Below are 19,166 nucleotides of genomic sequence, written 5' to 3'. Positions count from 1 at the left end.
CTGGTTGGCTGGTTGGCTCTCAAGTGGGAGGAGACTGAGCGTCTTCCCCCACTCCTTTTTTTTGGTCCCAGGAAGTGGACTTCATAAAAGCGAACACGCTCCTTTAAAAAGAAGGGAGGGACTTTTTTGCACCGTGGGAAGTGGGCTCCCTTCCTAATCTGGAAGTTGTAATCATCCGTTGCCGGCGTTAGAAGCAACTGCCAAGGGTCCAAGAGTCAAGGGTCACCCACCCTTCCGCTTTTCCCGCGCCAGAGAGGTTTTTGTTTCGTTCTGCCGCTTTCCCCGGAAAACACGCCGTTTCGGGAAAACACACTGTTTACCTCTGAATCGACGTTGGGGATTATCCACACTCAAGAGATTCCCAGGCACGTCTGCACTTTAAAGCCCCGTGTTTGAACGCTCTTTTTTGTTCTCCGCCAAAACCCCGCTCTTTGCCACTGAATCCAAATTATAATAAATAATAATAATTTTTTATTTATATTTTTTATTTATATCAAAAAACCGGGCTCAGGGTGGCTAACAACAAATTTAAAACACTTAATTGATGCAACAAAAAAAAGCATAAAATACAGTATAAAACGTGAATAACTGTAAATTCAGAATTCAAAAAGCAATTTGGGGGAAAATCCATCCAATAAACATTAGATGATGCGCCTCGGCTTTAAAGCTTTCCAATTCAGCAAAAAACAGGGGGAAAGAAAAACATTTCTGGCGTGTGCTTAGGGATCATGTGACAAAGAGAAGTGTGGAGGCAGAGGTAAAGATCCTCAGGAGTTTGGGGAAAAGCTGGAAGGTTTTGCTTCAGGTCTGTCTTGTGCCCCAGATTTGTCCGGCTTCCTGCTCTACTAACGAAGGACTGCGGCACTGGAGAAAGTGCCTGCAGTGATCAAGACCTGCACTAGGAATTCTGAGGTCATTTGAACTGTGGGATCTACAAATTGTTTTGGTTCTCCTTTTGTTGAGTGCAGTCTCAAGGCAGCTGAAGATGCTGTACACAGCAGTTGCTACACATGGTGACATGAGCAAAGATGTTGATCCAACCATAACACACATACACACCGCAACAGAGTTGTAAGAGAAAGGGGGAGGCGCAGATCAAAACAGCCAGTGGTTCTGAGCCTACATTATCTACATTAATAATAACAAAAATGTTTTGAATGCATTATGAACATGCAACACCAGATGGCACTGGGGAGCAAAATAAATTTCTATGCAATTTTTACATAGTGTTTTTTTTTCTTTTGTTATAATGCTTTAATTTCTGACTCATTTATAGCGGGTTTTCCCCTGTATGTAGATGCACCCCTAGACTGGCCAGGAAGCCTAGCACTTCTGTAGACCTCAGCCTCTACTTTTCCCTTCCCCAGGATCCTTTTCCTTTCCTCCAACCTTCCCAGCCCAATGGATCCTTCCCTGGGGCAATCTGGCTGCCACTGCTCTGGCCTGGCCCAGTCATTCAGAGCCCATGATTGCTGCCCTCACCAGGGATACCACCTGCAGTCGCTTCCACCTGCCCATAGTTTCAGCAGCCACACTGATGCCCTCCATTGGCTGGTGTTTCCTGGTGGATGACTCTCCTGCTTCCTTAACTCCTCTAATTGCATCAATCGAGGTCAAGGACCGCTCTGTTTAAGTCTTGTTTATGTAGGTTAGTGATGGCCAAACTTGGCCTTCCAGCTGTTTGGGGACTACAATTCCCATCATCCCTGACCACTGGTCCTGTTAGCTAGGGATGATGGGAGTTGTAGTCCCAAAACAGAAGGAGGGCCAAGTTTGGCCATCACTGATATAAGTTCATAACAGATAGGATTTAGTAGCAGATGGCTCGTTTTATTTTAAGACTACTAAACACGGTTTTATCCTTTAAAATGAATTCAAGCACATTTTTTTTTTGCAAGGATCTTTCCACATAAAAACTCTGCATATGCATTACTATAACGTTCCAATTATTTCACTAACAATATTTGTTCTTCCAGTCTAAGACAAACATCAACCCTTATCAGTGCGGTCCTATGTATTTGTTATTCAACAGGAAGTTTCTTTGAATTCAACAGACCTTACTGTGTGTGTACAGCCTAAGATCTATATTTATTCTGTGCCTGCTTCCCTTCTCAGGTGTGTATAATAAGTTATTTTTGCTATAAAGGCAACAGATTCTAAAGAATCAGTCGTAATGACCACCATAAGATCATATGGATATTATTGCTGCTATGAATAGGTTGGTAACAATTTCGAGTCCCTCCCTGTCCACATATCCTTTTAAATAATTTAACACAACTACCGTTGGATCTGTTTTGGCCCTTTATACCTTGTCCTCTGATCTACTTCTGATAAAATTGTCTTCCAGACTAATTGATAGCACTACCAGTGAAGCCGACAACAAAATGTTGCAGTGTTCCTGTTCACTGCGCCAGCCAGCCACGCATTCCTACACGGCATTTCCCCTCCGACTCAGTTTCCTTTCTGCTGGCTCCGTCCCTCCACAAACAACCGACCGACATTCTGTGACCGCTGCACACACTCAGTAGAGGAACATCCCAGTCCCTGAGATTCAGGGCCCAAATCTGAGGTCTAAGGGTGGTCCCTGGTGATGTCACAGAGGGGGCCAGGCCCGGGTGATGTCATTAAGCATGACTGAGCCCTGGAGATGGAGGTTAATTGGGAAAGGGGAGGAGGGAAGGACAGCCACTGCACCAGAGAGTCTGTGCTAGAATTTGAAACTGGCTGCTGCAGGAGCCTGCAAGCTGCATGCGCAGTTCTCGTGATAATTTTGCCTTTTGTCAAAGGTACTCTCACCCACCTGGCAATATGAGTTCTCCCCCTGCCACCTGGGGGACGTGGGTAGCGCTGTGGGTTAAACCACAGAGCCTAGGACTTGCCTATCAGAAGGTCAGCGGTTCGAATCCCCGCAACAGGGTGAGCTCCCGTTGCTCGGTCCCTGCTCCTGCCAACCTAGCAGTTCGAAAGCACGTCAAAGTGCAAGTAGATAAATAGGTACCGCTCTGGCAGGAAGGTAAACTGCCTTTCCGTGTGCTGCTCTGGTTCACCAGAAGCGGCTTAGTCATGCTGGCCACATGACCCGGAAGCTGTACGCCGGCTCCCTCGGCCAATAAAGTGAGATGAGCGCCACAACCCCAGAGTTGGCCACGACTGGACCTAATGGTCAGGGGTCTCTTTACCTTTACCTTTACCTTTACCTGCCCCCTGGAGGGGCCATTGCCCTCACTACTGCCGCTGCATCCTCAGTGCTGATGTTCCCTTGTGGCAGCAACACAGGTGCAGCCACAGGTGAGGGTGCAGTTGTTATGGCAGGGCCAGGTATGGTGCTAGGGGGAGGGAGTACAGATCGGAGACGGGGGGAGCTTTTGTGGCAGCAAAATGTCTCAGCCTGGCTCTGATTCTACCATTGCCTCTTTCCTCGCTTATGCACAAACATCAAAGGTTATTCTACTTGCATTGAGTTCCGTCTTTGAATTAAACTCAGTTTTGGGTAACGTTATGGGACCTCTTAAATCTGCCATAACTTAGGCTCTGAGCATGTCTTCATCGGGTCCTGGCTGAAACTTTCCTGATGTGCAAATGTGATGGCATTTTGACTCGCTGAGCAACAGTATTCATGCCTGAAAACTGGGAATACAGGGAATTAAACAGTGGAAGGATGTTGGGAATGGGTCCCAAGGGGGTTTCAAACTTTTCCCGGCAGCTTCTGACATTCTCCTTCGTGACAGTTTAGGATCTTCCCCTGCAACGAGAGCCGGTGGTGGTCTATATTTGTCGCTTTTGCTCATCACTGCTGACATCCCTCTCAGAAAGAAGCGGCTGTCTCGTGTTACAGCAAAAAGTCTGCAGTCGCCCATCTAGAAACCTGGCAGAGAACTGCCTTCGGATGAAAATCAAGGCTTGTCAGGAGAGACAAATGTGAAGTTTACTGCTATCTGGGCACCAGAAGAAATTGTGGAATCTTTACACAGAAGGCAAGTTTCAGAACAGCAAGATTCTCCTTTTTTATTATGGTAGATTGAACTGGCGCAGCTGTTCAGTGTAGGAGCGATTGTTTAAAAATGGGTGCCTGAGTCTTTATTCTTATTTTCCATTTTCCTCCCTGTGCCCTTTCCCTTGTGCGTCTTTTATTTAAGACTGTAAATCTGCACGGACGGACTTGTTTTGCTTTGATTCCAGGTAAGCTGCTCCATGACCCTTTTTGCTCCAGCTTAATAAATGCTGCTCAATAAACTTAGACAAATGTGAGCAATTGGACTGCGGCATAAAAATATAATGAGAGCATATTTCTGCATGCAGTAGTGTTGAAAGGGCATTCATGCTTTGTAAATTGAAATTATATGTTTGTTAAAAAACCCACCCACGAAATAAAATGTATGGCTTTGTAGTGTAAAGTTTATACTATCGTGAAATTCTCTTAATGGCCTGAATTGGATCCTTGGTCAGCAAAGGCCACTGGAAGGCCACTTGTGCTAGAGGGTGAAAGGGCAGAGCGACAAAACCCTGAGTTTGCACCTTGTTGGGGGACAAAGGTTCATGCCAGTCCTGGAGTCTTGAGGCTCTGTTGCTCACTCCAGGCCTGTTTATAAAGTTATCGGGACTCTCGTCAGGCCAAACACCCTTTTGTTGTTTAGTCGTTTAGTCGTGTCCAACTCTTCATGATCCCATGGACCAGAGCACGCCAGGCACTCTTGTCTTCCACTGCCTTCCGCAGTTTGCTCAAACTCATGCTGGTAGCTTCAAGAACACTATCCAACCATCTTGTCCTCTGTCATCCCCTTCTCCTTGTGTCCTCCATCTTTCCCAACATCAGGGTCTTCTCCAGGGAGTCTTCTCTTCTCATGAGGTGGCCAAAGTATTGGAATCTTAGCTTCCGGATCTGTCCTTCCAGTGAGCACTCAGGGCTGATTTCCTTCAGAATGGATAGGCTTGATCTTCTTGCAGTCCATGGGACTCTCAAGAGTCTCCTCCAACACCATAATTCAAAAGCATCAATTCTTTGGCGATCAGCCTTCTTGATGGTCCAGCTCTCACTTCCATACATCACTACTGGGAAAACCAGAGCTTTAACGCCAAACACCCTACTGAGCCACATTTTCCATCAGTCCTGCTTCACATCCTCTTTGAGTGTTCTTGTCTGGCTACTTGCATGATAGCGGTGGCGTAGGAAAGGGGGTGCGGTGGGTGCGGGATGCCCCAGGTGTCATCACTGGGGGGGGGGTTGAACGCGGGGCCTAGCCTGCAGTGCACCCGAGTCACCTGGCTCTCCTGGGGAGTGACGCAGTGGCTCAGCCACCTGCAGGCTCCACGCTGCCTGAAATGGCAACGTGGGATTGCGGACTCTGTGGAAGTTCCGCGCAGCGTGCTCTGTCCTGGCTTACCCCGCCCCATGGGCTTTTTGCCCCGCCCCCGGGTGCAGGGTATTTGTGCTGCCACGGGCGCCCAAGCAACTAGCTATGCCACTGCATGATAGACAAGAATGTGTTCAAATGAGGAAACAAGCCCATTGCGTGCCAAGTTCCGCACTGCTTAATAAACACACCATGAGTGTTTTGGATTATGAGCTTAAACAGGCCACGACTGTACAGTGGTACCTCTGGTTACGTACTTAATTCGTTCCAGAGGTCTGTTCTTAACCTGAAACTGTTCTTAACCTGAAGCACCACTTTAGCTAACTGGGCCTCTTGCTGCTGCCGTGCAATTTCTGTTCTCATCCTGAAGCAAAGTTCTTAACCCAAGGTAATATTTCTGGGGTAGTGGAGTCAGTAACCTGAAGCGTATGTAACCTGAAGCGTATGTAACCCAAGGTACCACTGTATTGGTTACAGATGTGAGCGGTTTGGCTTAGGCATTGGGTGAAACCAGGCTATATTTTGACACCCGCCCGTCTGCAGGGAGTCGAATTAAGGGCAAACCACCAGAAGGGGGAACCCTAAGACTTACATAAAATAGGGGCACCCCGAGGGGGTCCCTGTTGGGGTAGTGGCATGGGCCTAGCCCACACCTGGGCTTCGGACGGACTCCACACCCCAGGATCCCTTTAACAGGATGCCCTTATCAAAACAGGATGCCCTTAAACAAAGGCTTACTCAATGCCTAACCTTGCAAAGTTGTGACGATGGCTACAAGGCAGGCGAGAGCCAAATGGCCGGTGCCAATTCGCCAAGTGGAAAAATTCCTACCAACAACAAGGCGGCCGACATTTGTCCATAGCAAGGTCATGTCAAACCAAAACTTAAAAAGAGGGCGGATGGGTAAGGAGATCTGGCGTGGGAAGCCCCCAGCCACACCGCGGTTTAAATTACCTGTGGCCACGCCCCCTGCCGGCATGGATTGGCCAGGGAGGGGTGACGTGGAGGGGGTTGGTGTGGAGGGGGCGTCAATCTCCCGCCCCCTAGCCGGGTCACTATGAGGGCACAGATGCCCGGCTGCAACACCACCTACCCCGGAAGGTGAGCGGACCTGTACAAAGGCAAGGTTTTGTTGTTGCTGCTCCGCCTATGTTTTCTTGTGGCCCTGCCCACCACTGGTCATTAGGCCCCCTAAAAATTGCACAGAATGTGATGTGGTCCCCAGGCTAAGAACAACAACCAAAAAACCCCTGATTTAAATCTTTAAGATACGCCAGGACATTTCGCTACACAAAAGTAACTCCTCCTGCTTATTAAAAGTGCCAATACAGTGGTACCTCAGGTTACAGATGCTTCAGGTTACAGACTCTGCTAACCCAGAAATAGTACCTCGGGTTAAGAACTTTGCTTCAGATGAGAACAGAAATCGTGCTCTGGCGGCGCGGCAGCAGCAGGAGGCCCCATTAGCTAAAGTGGTGCCTCAGGTTAAGAACAGTTTCAGGTTAAGAATGGACCTCCAGAACGAATTAAGTTCTTAACCAGAGGTACCAATGTATTTTGTTCTGCCTGTTCTGAACATCTTGTGGCATTTTGTTCCTCAGCTGCTCATAACCCAAAGAACTCTCTCTGCAGGATAGATTGGCATCCCGTCTTTCTGCTCCTGCAATGGACACGCGATCCGAAGAGAACGAGGCAGAACCCCCCAGATTCTACCACTTGGAGCTTTATGACTCAGCTGAAGATCTGGAGCTCTTTTCGGAAGAGCCCTTCCGGAGGCGAGATCTGGGCTTGTGCGAAACCAGTAAGACTCAAGGCGCAGAGGAGCAAAGGTTGCCTTCCGTGGACAACACGAGAGAAAGCGACAAAATGGAAGATACATACTGCATTACGTGCTGTGTCCCGATCAGAGCTGTTGGTCAGCAGAGTGGCGACCACAGTGAGCACGAGGTCATTCCTCTTAGCAGCGTGGTGGAAATTGCAAAGGTGAGTGTTATGTACTGAAGTTCTCACCCTGGGCCAGCAGGGGGATACTGTAGATAGTTCAGGTCCACATATGCAAATAAGGGATTGAAAGTGACGTTCAGTGATTGGATAGTTACAGAAAGTGGTTACAGTTATGTTGTACTGGAGCTCTATATAAGCAGGCTGGCTGAACCCTTCAGTCCAGTTCTGTTCTGGCCTGTGAATAACCAAGAGCTGTTTGAAGAATCGCTGTGTCGTCTGATATGCTCACCCACAACTTAACAGTGAGGACAATGGAAAACCAGTCAATCCAGTCTGGAAGGAGGGGGGGTTTCTCTTTCCACAACAATCCAGTATGCTAAACGCTGTCATTTCTTCAATAGGATGAGTTTCGGAAAAACGTATGCAGACTGGAAGATCAGATCACTCACCTGGAGAGCTTTTCTAGCCACTTGGAGGAAATTTTTATCACCATCGAGGTGAGACATCTTCATGCATTGGAAACCTCAAGAATGGGACCTCAGTACTTGATTGTGGGGCTACCTTTGGGTTTTCCAAATGCTGCGGTTGGACGGTTGTTGGAGATAGACTATTGCCAGCCCATAATTCTAGTGCTCAAAGGTTGGCACTGGCTGCTCACATGCTACAAGACCAGGTTCAAGGTTCTTGTATTAAGTTAGTAATTTGGACCCAAGATACCTCAAGGATGACCTGATCCCTTACATCCCTGCTCAGTCACAGAGGTCTTCAGGGGAGTCACTGTTAGAAGTCCCCCATGGTGCGTATCCACTAGAAACCACAGGTTGAGGATTGTGGGCCGAATTTTATGGGACTTCCTACCAGTTGAGATCAGACAAGCCCCATCCATACTGAACTCCTCCTTAAACTGCCAAACCATGTTAAGATACCTTCTTCTTTGGGGCTGAAATCTGCTCTTCTCCTTCTTCATCTTCAGGCAGGTAATGTTTGGGGGTGTCTTTGTAAATACCCTTGAAGTTTTGCACCTCTGTTGGTTACTGAATTAATCTACGAAAAGGCAAATGCAACACGCTGGCTGATAACTATATAATCGGTATGATGTCATTCAAAATATACAAATAAGCCACTTCAAAATAATATATATATCATACAACACATCTCACAAAATATACAAGAAACTGCAAGTTGTTATATGTATCACAGTCAAACAAAGGTTCAAACAACCAGTGAACACCAAACCATCTCTCAACGGAAGGCGTCTCACACACGTCTCAAAGGAAAACATCTCTAAGCTGTTTATTGGTTGTTTGAACCTTTGTTTGACTCTGATACATACAGTGGTACCTCCGGTTAAGTACTTAATTCATTCCGGAGGTCCGTTCTTACCCTGAAACTGTTCTTAACCTGAAACACCACTTTAGCTAATGGAGCCTCCTGCTGCCGCCGCGCTGCCGGAGCCCGATTTCTGTTCTTATCCTGAAGCAAAGTTCTTAACCTGAAGCACTATTTCTGGGTTAGCGGAGTGTGTAACCTGAAGTGTATGTAACCTGAAGCGTATGTAACCCGAGGTACCACTGTATAACAACTTGCAGTTTCTTGTATATTTTGTAAGATGTGTTGTATGATATATATATTATTTTGAAGTGGCTTATTCGTATATTTTGAATGACATCATACTGATTATATATTTACTAAGTTATTAGACAGCGTGTTGTGTTTGCATTTTGGTAGATTGTCACATTTTGCAACGCAGGGGCTTATGTTTGTTCAGGTTACTGAATTAAGACAGATCCATAAATGACCCGTTGCTGCGTAGTAGATAACAGCAACCTATGGAGAAACTGCCATTGATGCCAAGAGCAAAGCACTCTTTGTGTTCATTCAGATTTCTCTCTTTTTAGTGTGGGGTGTCTGGCGGGAAATTTGTGCAACTGGAAAATCTGCTTCTTTTAAAAAAAAAACTATTATGGCTGAACGGGTATTATAAAATCAGGGCAGGTTTGTCATGTTTCATGGATCTTTTGGGTGGCAATTGCTCAGCAAACCCATTTCAACCCTGAAATGCTCTATTTCCAGGAGAATTTTGCTAGGCAGGAGCAGAACCTGGAGAGGGGCTACAATGATCTCATGCTGACCCTCGAGCAAAGGTATGAGGAAGTCATGCAGGCTTTGGGGGAAGAAAAGAAGGAGAAGCTGGAAGGATTGTATGAGCAGCTGGTCAGCTGTGGAGGCAACCTGGACACATGTAAAGACCTGATGGAAACCATTGAGGATCTCAGCCAAGGTGAAAATAAAGTGAATGCGATCAAGGTAAGGAGATGTATGCGATGGAAATAACCAGTGATGAAATACCGTATTTTTCGCTCTATAGGACGCACCTTTTCCCCTCCAAAATTAAGGGGAAATGTGTGTGCATCCTATGGAGCAAATGCAGGCTCCTTGGCTTCAGCGATAGCAACGCGAAGCCTCTGAAGCACAGAGGGAGCTCTCCATGCTCCGGAGGCTTCGCATTGCTTTCGCTGAAGCCTGGAGAGCGAGAGGGGTCAATGCGCACCGACCCCTCTCGCTCTCCAGGCTTCAGGGATAGCCGCCTGAAGCCTTTGGAGCACAGCGCGAGTTCCCGCTGCGCTCCGGAGGCTTCAGGTTCCTGTGCTGAAGCCGGGAGAGCAAGACTCTCCCGGCTTCAGCAGAGAGGGAGAGCTGCGCAGCGCCCCTTCAGCCAAGCGGGAGGAGAAATGGAAGGGGCTCTGTTTCTCCTGCTGCTTCGCTGAAGGGGCGCTGAGCAGAGAGGGGCAATTTTTTTTTCTTGTTCTCCCCCTCTAAAACAAGGTGCGTCCTATGGTCGGGTACGTCCTATAGAGCGAAAAATAAGGTACTTATTTAGTCTTTAACCTCAAATCTGTTTTGTTTTGTTTTAAGAGTCAGTTGATAAATGCAAATGAGACAGTCTGTAAGCAAATAAAAATTAAATGAGATTTATTATTTTTATCCCACTTTCCTTAAAGAGTCCTGGAGACTGTAGTTTGTTAAGAGTGCTGGGAATTGTAGCTCTGTGAGGGGTCACCTAACAATCAGTACCCTTAAAAAATAGCAGTTCCCAGAATTCTTTAGAGGGAACTGTGATCATAGGTGCCAGGTCTAGGGGGCCCTGGGTGCCAGGGCACCCACCCCAAATTGTGGGTGTTTGGCACCCACAACATGGGGTTCTGATGTGACTTCTGGTTTCCACCGGAAGTTGTGTCGGAGCCCCAACGCAACATCCCAGAGGACCTTTGGAGGTCTTGTGAGGACTCGGATGTGACCTTCAAGACCCTGCAAGGTCTCAGAAGTGACGTCCGAGGCCCTGCCAGACCTCTGAATGTGACTTCTGGTAGAAACTGGGGTTCTGGCATAATCTCCGAGACCCCGTTGTGGAAATGTTCAGGGATGCAGGAGAGGATATATTGTGTGATTATATCCTTATCCAACTTGTGTTAACAAGTTCCCAATATCAGCAGAGTAAAACATTCCCCTTTATTTTAAGTTTGCAACGGTAGCGTCTGCTCAGGTTCGCTAGAACCTCTATAATAATTACTCTGGTAATTTCCGCTTTATTCCCTCTTAAAATAGAAGACACGACACAGTCCTTTACAAAAGTATAAAAAGAGTTTACTCACATTCTGTTCACAATCGGATCCCAGAAGGCAGACAGCTTAATAAAGTAATATACATTTGGATTCTATCTTATAAGAAGATAGTCCCTTTGTCCTCTCTTGGCTTGGAGCCAAGAGGGCATCTTTAGCTTAGCAGATGTTGCTTCTTCGAAGGAAGAGAAGAGAGAGATGGCTGTCCCTGCCCTGTGCTTTTGTCGTTACCTGCACAGGTGAGGCCACACCCACCTCTAGTCACATGCGGAGGAAGTCTGTCCCAGCCCAGAGGGAAACAGGAAGTTTACCTGCTGGCTGGACAGACATCCCTCCCCATGTCTAAACATGTACACTCTAGGAATGTTATAATTGACTGCTCCTGTGTTTCACATCCCACACCTGTGAGGCCTCGGAAGCGGCGCCACACAACTGACGCAACGTGACGTCATGATGTCATCATGTTACGTCACAGGCACCATTGGGCACCCATAAGCTGGGGCTCAAGTCAGCGCCCTAAACTGTGTTGGTTAAATTGGTATGAGTGCTTTAAATGTGTGGTATGGATAGAGGGGGATTTGCCCTGCCGGACTTTAAGTTATATTATGAAGCAGCAGCTTTTTGCTGGCTGAAAGAATGGCTACTTCTGGAAAACACGGACATTCTAGATTTGGAAGGGTATGATAATGTGTTTGGATGGCATGCGTATTTGTGGTATGGTAAGTTTAAGGTACATAAGGCATTTAAAAACCATATTGTCAGAAAAGCATTATTTAATGTCTGGATTAAATATAAAGATGTGTTGGAGAACAAAACCCCAAGGTGGCTATCACCAATGGAGGCAAAGGCCATGAAAAGACTTAACATGGAGACCAATTGGCCAAGGTATTGGGAAATTTTGGAGCAGGAGGGTGATAAATTGAAATTGCAGAGTTATGAAAAACTCAAAGATAAGGTGCGGGATTGGTTACACTATTTTCAAGTAAGGGAGGCCTATAATTTAGATAAAAAGATTGGCTTCCAGGTGGAAAAATCAAAATTGGAAACTGAATTGTTAGAACCCAATGCTAAAAAAATATTATCAAGAATGTACAATCTGCTGTTGAAATGGAATACTGTGGATGAGACAGTGAAATCTACTATGATTAAATGGGCACAAGATGTTGGACATAACATTATGTTCGCTGACTGGGAACAGTTATGGACCACCGGAATTAAATTTACGGCATGTAACGCCTTAAGGGAGAATATTATGAAAATGATGTATAGGTGGTACATGACCCCAGTCAAGCTTGCTAAAATTTACCATTTGCCCGATAACAAATGCTGGAAATGTAAAGAAATTGAAGGTACTTTCTTTCACCTTTGGTGGACATGCCCAAGGATTAAGGTTTTCTGGGAGATGATATATAATGAAATGAAAAAGGTATTTAGATATACTTTCTTGAAGAAACCAGAGGCCTTTCTCCTGGGCATGGTCGGCCAACTGGTGCCAAAGAAGGATAGAACTTTTTTTCTGTATGCCACAGCAGCAGCAAGAATTCTTGTTGCAAAGCATTGGAAGACACAAGATCTACCCACCTTGGAAGAATGGCAGATGCAAGTAATGGACTATATGGAAATGGCAGAAACGACTGGCAGAATACGAGATCAAGGAGAAGAGCAGGTGGAAGAAGACTGGAAGAAGTTTAAAGACTGTTTACAAAAACATTGTAAAATTTTTGAATGTTGAGGACATTGAAATGAAATGAAGAAGTTCGAGTGAATAAGTTAAATAAGAATATGAGAGAAGGGATAGATATTGAATGAAAATTTGAATAATATAATATTTGAAGGAACTTTTAAAGGATAAAACTAATATAAATGAATTTGCTAAATTAAATTTGAAGTGGAATACAAGAAAGGAGGGCGGGTGGAAGTCGAGAAAATAAGGCTATGAAGGATATGAATTTGAAAAGTGTGTTCTTTGTTTTCTTTTCTTTTTTTCTCTTTTTTATGTTAAGTGTCTGTATTTTTGTATTTTTGTATTTTTGAGGTTTTGTTTTTTATTCTTGTATTTTCTTTCCATTTATTGTTTTATAATCTTTTTATTGTGGAAATCTAATAAAATATTATATATATTAAAAAAAAAAAAATGTGTGGTATGGATGCAACCCACATTTCTGAGGGAGTGTCTGTAAGGAACAAAAGAACTGCCACAGCAGAGTTGCAAAACTCCAAGCAATATTATGAGGATTATACAAATGGCCTACCTGACACATTTTATTCAGCAGTTACTAAATAGCCTACTGCTTTTTGGTTCTTGGGTGTGTGTTTTTTTTAATAGATGTACCGTATTTTTCCGTGTATAAGACTAGGTTTTTAGGTTTAAAATTGGGGCTTGTCTTATACACGGGCAGTGCTGAGGGGTGTTTTCTTAATTTGGAGTCCCCAAAAATTAGGGGGCGTCTTATACATGGGGGCGTCTTATACACGGAAAAATACGGTACTTGTTAATTGCCCTGGGAACACTGTAACATTTTATACATACAGATGCCAGGATTCTTTGGCGGAAGCCATGTACTTTCAATATAGGGTACGTACTCGCAAGCCTCTGTCCCAAAGACCGGACCCACAAAGCGGCTTAAGAGAAACTGAAAGGGAAAAAAGCAGCTCTTCTGTAACAAGGACAATCAGAACTATTGTGAGACTGAACACTGGCATTCTCTTAAATGCTGAATTAAAGGAAACACAAGCGTTGCTTCAGAAACTGGTGAAGGCCAGTTAAATGAATTTATCCAACACCGAATATTTTGAGGGTGGGGTGAGCTGAGCCCAGGCTTTTTTTTCAGCTGGAATTCAACAGAACCCGGTCTTGGCACCCCTCAGGTGGGTGCCATTATAAGAGAGCAAGGAAAGCGTTCATGGTGAGGTCCAACACCTGTTTCTCTAGAAAAACAGCACTGGCTAAGCTCCATTGAATTTGATGGGGTGCTTCTGATTGAAGATAGGCACAATGGTTTTACTTGGCATTGTAGTGGAGGACATTAACAGATAGGACTGTAAATTATTTTTTTGTGCAATAATGGCAGCAAGACTATTATTGGCACAAAAATGGAAGCAAGAAGAATTACAGGCAAAAGAAGAGCGGCAAGTGAAATTAATGGACTATGCAGAATGAGATAAATTAACAGGAAGGAGTCGAAACCTGCGGGACCAGAGATTCTTAGAAGACTGGAGTAAATATTTGAACTATTTGAAAAGCAATTGTAATAAACAGCTCACGCTAGTAGGACTGCAAGAAGTTCTGTAAGGAGGATTAGGTGAAATATTGCAAGGAAGACTATGAAGAGAACTATTAGTTAACGATAATTAAAAGTAATAGAGAAATTAAGAAATGCGGAATAAGTGATAAAGAATGGGAAATCTTCAGAGGTTGTTGACGGAAGTCCAAAATATTGTATAAGACCAGAAATTATGCTAAATGACTGTTGGAAATGAAATGTTAAAATTAATAAAAATGTATAATAATTAAAAGAAGAAGATAGGCACGATGGGGTTGAATCCCTGCTTCCAGTCGGATCAGAGCAGCACAAAGTGTCACAAATTATACTGATGATAAACGTAGCACAACCGAAATGCATCAGCAAGTGGTTGTTCACACACACACACACACACACACACACACACACACACTGAATTGATTTGATGAATGGGTTTAATATTGACTTGCTGAAAGGTGACAGAAATCTCCTGCATTTTGATTCATGAATCCAGCCAGCAGACCACGTTTTGAGAAAAGCCCTTTTATAGACAGGTGCTTCAGTTGAGAACATAGCAGGGGATTTGCAATTCCTGTGAGTGATCACCGTAATTTTGCTCTGTCGTGTAGCCGGAGTGCAAGGGGGGGGGGGAGGGCTTTTTATAGAACAATTGCAGCAATCTTTGAGAAGGAGATAAAAGAAGAAATTGCATTTTTCCTAAGAGTCCTTCACAAGGGCTTTCTGTGCTATTTTTAGCAACAGCTTTATTCTCTTTAAATTTGAATTGGAGGGGAGGAAGGCAGTCTTCCAAATAATAACCCCCCCCAATAAATCTTTCCAAATTGTGCCAGGCCCGAAGAGAACCCCGAAGATTATATCTAAATTTAGTCCCCCTTCTGCACTATACCTTTAAATCACTTTAAACTGTTATGGCTTCCCCCAAAGAATGCTGGGAACTGCTGTTTCTTAAGCGTGCTGAGAGGTTAGAAGATGATGATGACAACGACGACGATGATAATAATAACAATAATAATAATAATAATAATAATAATAGGCAACCTCGGCCCTCCCAATGTTTTGGGACTACAACTCCCATCACCCCTGGCTAACAAGACCAGTGGTCAGGGATGATGGGAGTTGTAGTCCCAAAAACATCGGGAGGGCTGAGTTTGCCTATGCCTGCCATAGGTTAATAATAATAATAATAATAAATTATTATTTATACCCCGCCCATCTGGCTGGGTTTCCCCAGCTACTATGGGCGGCTTCCAACAAAAGAATAAAAATGCATTCAAACATCAGTCATTAAAAACTTCCCTAAACAGGGCTGCCTTCAGATGTCTTCTAAAAGAAGAAGAAGAGGAGTTTGGATTTGATATCCCGCTTTATAACAGGTTCTGAACTGCCAAAAAAAGATGTAAAAGTATTTTTGTACGCCACAACTGCTGCACAGATTTTACTAGCCAAAAAATGGAAATCACAAGAGCTACCAATGGTAGAAGAATGGCAGATGAAGATGATGGAGTTTATGGAGCTGCCTGATCTCACCGGGAGAATCCACGACCAGAAAGAAGAGGAACACCAAGAAGACTGGAAGAAATTCAAAGACTATTTGAATAAATATTGTAAGATATGTAACCACTTGAAACAATTAATTAGGCCTAGGACTAAATTAGATTTAAATAAATAAATAAGAAAATGTACGATAAGAAAAGCTAGGAAATATGATACAGGAAATTCAGATGGAAGAGATTAGAGGAAGTCAAGTAATATGTTTATGAAGATGAATTTTAATTAATTAACTAAGTTTTAGTTTATGCGGTGATTTGGTGTATTTTATGTTTCATATTCTTTTTTCTTTTTTTCTTTTTCTCCCCCCCCCTTTTATTATTGTTTACTCTCTCTTTTGTTATGTTTTTTGTATGAAAAATAATAAATATTATTGTGTGTTTGGGGGGGGAAACCATTCTTGTTTAGACCCAGACACTTAGAAAATTAAGGTAATTTTAATCTCTTTTAGTGTTTTAACTTTTGTATGTTTCTAAGTATGGTTGCAACAATCTCTTGATTTTATTGCTTTGTTTTTTTTGTTAACCACTTTGAGCGTGTGTGGTTTTTTTTTAACAAGCAGCATATAATTTCTTTATGAAATAAATAATAAATAAATCGTTTTGCCAGCAGTTGCTGCCATTTGCTTTAATGGCTCAGGAAAACCTTAAGAACAGTTGAACGGCTGCTCACAACTCCAAAATTCCAAAACTCCAAAATTCATGGAAGCATGCCTTCCTTGACAAGCCAAAATAAAGTACGGTAGTAGTTTTCACCAAGATTGGAAATAAATATATGATAAGTGGATTAGAAAGGAGAAATGTGTCACTTTCCAGCACTTTTTAACCTGCTGAACTTGTGGTAATTTTATTATATCTGTTTGAAATTCGGCATATCATAGACCTCTTCAGGTAAATCATGTACTGTATGTCAAGTTCCAAGTTATTAGATCAATAGGTGCCATTTTTATGAACAATAGTATTTTGTGGTTAAATGGCAAAACCTTTGTTGTTGCTGTTGCATACCTTAACATTCCTGTGCCCCTTTAATTTTGATTATAATGTGTTCCTATCATTAAACCACCTTCTTTTCCTCTCTCTCTCTCTCTCTCTCTCTCTCTCTCTCTCTCTGTGCCTTTCTTGTCTACAGGCCGCAGTAGCTACAAGCCACAGGTAATATTAAGCCCTGAATTCGAAGTTCCTCACCCTCCTGCGTACTTAAGATGAATATACTGAATATATTTCTTATGCTTCAGAGCCTGTGTCCATCCCTCATGGTTATTACAAATGGATCAGGGTGAAATACATGGCTTCCCCCCAGCTTTTATCCGTGAAACAACTTGTGAAATAGGTTGGGTTGAGAGTGGTCGTCACCATCCCATGGTCACAAAGTCAACTTTTGGCGGTTCCCTCACTGCGAGAGGCCAAGTTACAGGGAACCAGGCAGAGGGCCTTCTCGGTAGTGGCACCTGCCCTGTGGAACGCCCTTCCAGCAGATGTCAAAGCGATAAACAACTACCTGACATTCAGAAGACATCTGAAGGCAGCCCTGTTCAGGGAAGTTTTTAATATGTGACATTTTAGTGTATCTTTCATCTTTGTTGGAAGCCGCCCAGAAGTTGTACGTCGGCTCCCTCGGCCAGTAAAGCGAGATGAGCGCCGCAACCCCAGAGTCGGCCATGACTGGACCTAATGGTCAGGGTTCCCTTTATCTTTACCTTTTAAGGAAAAGTGGGGCATTCCGGGATCAAATCAGAAGCTGGGATGACATCTCTAAATCAGGGATGTCCCTGAAAATAGGGACACTTGGAGGGTCTGTGTTTGATTTGTGGCTCCAATATTGTCCAACTGCAGCCTTCTTCAACCTCCTGGTACCCTCCAGATGTTTTGAACTTCAATTCCCATCATCCCTGGCCATTGGCCATGCTGGGGCTAGCAGGAGGTGTAGGCCAAAATATCCGGAGGGCACCAACTTTGGGGATGCCATATTGTATTGCTCTTTCTTCTGTAATTTAAGTATTCATCTGACAGAAGAATGGGACAGAAGCATTAAATACAGTGGTGCCCCGCAAGACGAATGCCTCGCAAGACAAAAAAACCCGCTAGACAAAAGGGTTTTCCGTTTTGGAGGTGCTTCGCAAGACGAATTTCCCTATGGGCTTGCTTCGCAAGACGAAAATGTCTTGCGAGTTTTTCCGACTCCCCCCCCCTTTCCCCCCCTTTTTCTAAGCCGCTAAGCCGCTTATCTGCTAAGCTGCTAAAAGCTGCTAAAAGCCGCTAATCCGCTAATAGCGCTAATCCGCTAATGGGCTTGCTTCGCAAGACGAAAAAACCGCTAGACGAAGAGACTCGCGGAACGGATTCTTTTCGTCTTGCAAGGCACCACTGTAGCAGCTAAGAAACTCAACTTTCCAAATGTCGGTCCTTATGTAGCTTAGATTGCCACCATTCATGGGCATATCACCAGGTGTGAATAGCAGAAGTACAAAAATTATTTAGGAATAAAAATTACTAAAGGTGGCCGGGCGTGTGTGTGTGTGTGTGTGTAGAATGCCTCCCAGTAGTACCATGGGGACTGAGCATGCTCAGTGGACACAGAATGCTAACAGATCGCTGAGTGGAGAAGAGAAAACCATGTGAGATGGGGGAAAAGAATGGAGTATTCTGAACAGGGGCAGTCCACGCTGCAACATTTTGTTGCAGATCCCACTTGTATACTGTACATAATAATAATGATGAGGATGATTTTGATGTAATGGATATATATCTATATCTATCTAACACACACAAATGAGAAAATATGAGACATATTTAGAGTTGCTGTCTTACTCTCCATTTCTCTGGCACTACTCTCTTAGAGTTGCTGTCTTACTCTCCATTTCTCTGGCACTTGCAGATTGGTCGACTTCTTGAAAAAGGACGTGGATATAGATCTTTCAGTGCCGACAAATTTTGAAGCCCGGGTCATAGATTTCTCAGACATTCAGCAACTAATGGACTCCATTAATTCAGTCCCTGGTATTTTCATTGTATTTATTTCTGGTTTCTATCTGACCCTCAGAATTGTCCCCCGTCCACACTCCTTACTGGCTTTGCTTGTGCCCCAAAGATTTTTGCCTGGCTGATAAGTGTCTTTAAACCTCAATGTTTAGGAAAGTTTTTAATGCCTGCTGTTTTATTGTGCTTTTAATTCTATTGGGAACCGCCCAGAGTGGCTGGGGAAACCCAGCCAGATGGGCAGGGTATAAATATATTATTATTATTATTATTATTATTATTATTATTATTATTATTATTATATCAATAATGCCTCTTTCTTGTCTGAATGGAAGAAATAGCTGGGGTGGGTGGTGTTGTGACGTGGGGTTTGTGATTTCAGCTCTCTTGACATAATATGCTGGAGACAGTTCTCTAGTAACACTTCTTTATTAAAGCAACAAGACTGAAGACTGAGGAGGGGAG

The 19,166-nt window shown here is 44.0% G+C and overlaps 1 protein-coding gene across 4 annotated transcripts in view; it reads left to right on the top strand.

The window, feature by feature from the left end:
• Positions 1–3,710: 3,710 nt before the first annotated feature.
• Positions 3,711–19,166, top strand: part of FSD2 (fibronectin type III and SPRY domain containing 2) — a 30,224-nt gene continuing 14,768 nt past the window's right edge. The window contains exons 1-6 of one of the 4 annotated variants that reach the window (XM_083712642.1): positions 3,711–3,974; positions 6,984–7,334; positions 7,697–7,792; positions 9,369–9,602; positions 16,855–16,877; positions 18,601–18,722. In XM_083712642.1, the coding sequence (XP_083568768.1) occupies positions 7,017–7,334; positions 7,697–7,792; positions 9,369–9,602; positions 16,855–16,877; positions 18,601–18,722 (793 nt within the window). In that variant the 5' untranslated portion in view covers positions 3,711–3,974; positions 6,984–7,016. Of the gene's footprint in view, positions 3,979–4,031; positions 4,180–6,962; positions 7,335–7,696; positions 7,793–9,368; positions 9,603–16,854; positions 16,878–18,600; positions 18,723–19,166 lie in introns of those variants that run through there. The other 3 variants (XM_083712641.1, XM_083712644.1, XM_083712643.1) reach the window with 3 other exon arrangements.

Source organism: Podarcis gaigeae (genome assembly GCF_964106915.1).
Source record: "Podarcis gaigeae genome assembly, chromosome: 14".
In the NCBI taxonomy this organism is placed as follows: Eukaryota; Metazoa; Chordata; class Lepidosauria; order Squamata; family Lacertidae; genus Podarcis; species Podarcis gaigeae.
Note: the sequence above shows the minus strand (reverse complement) of the source record. Positions and strands in the feature narration are given on the sequence as shown.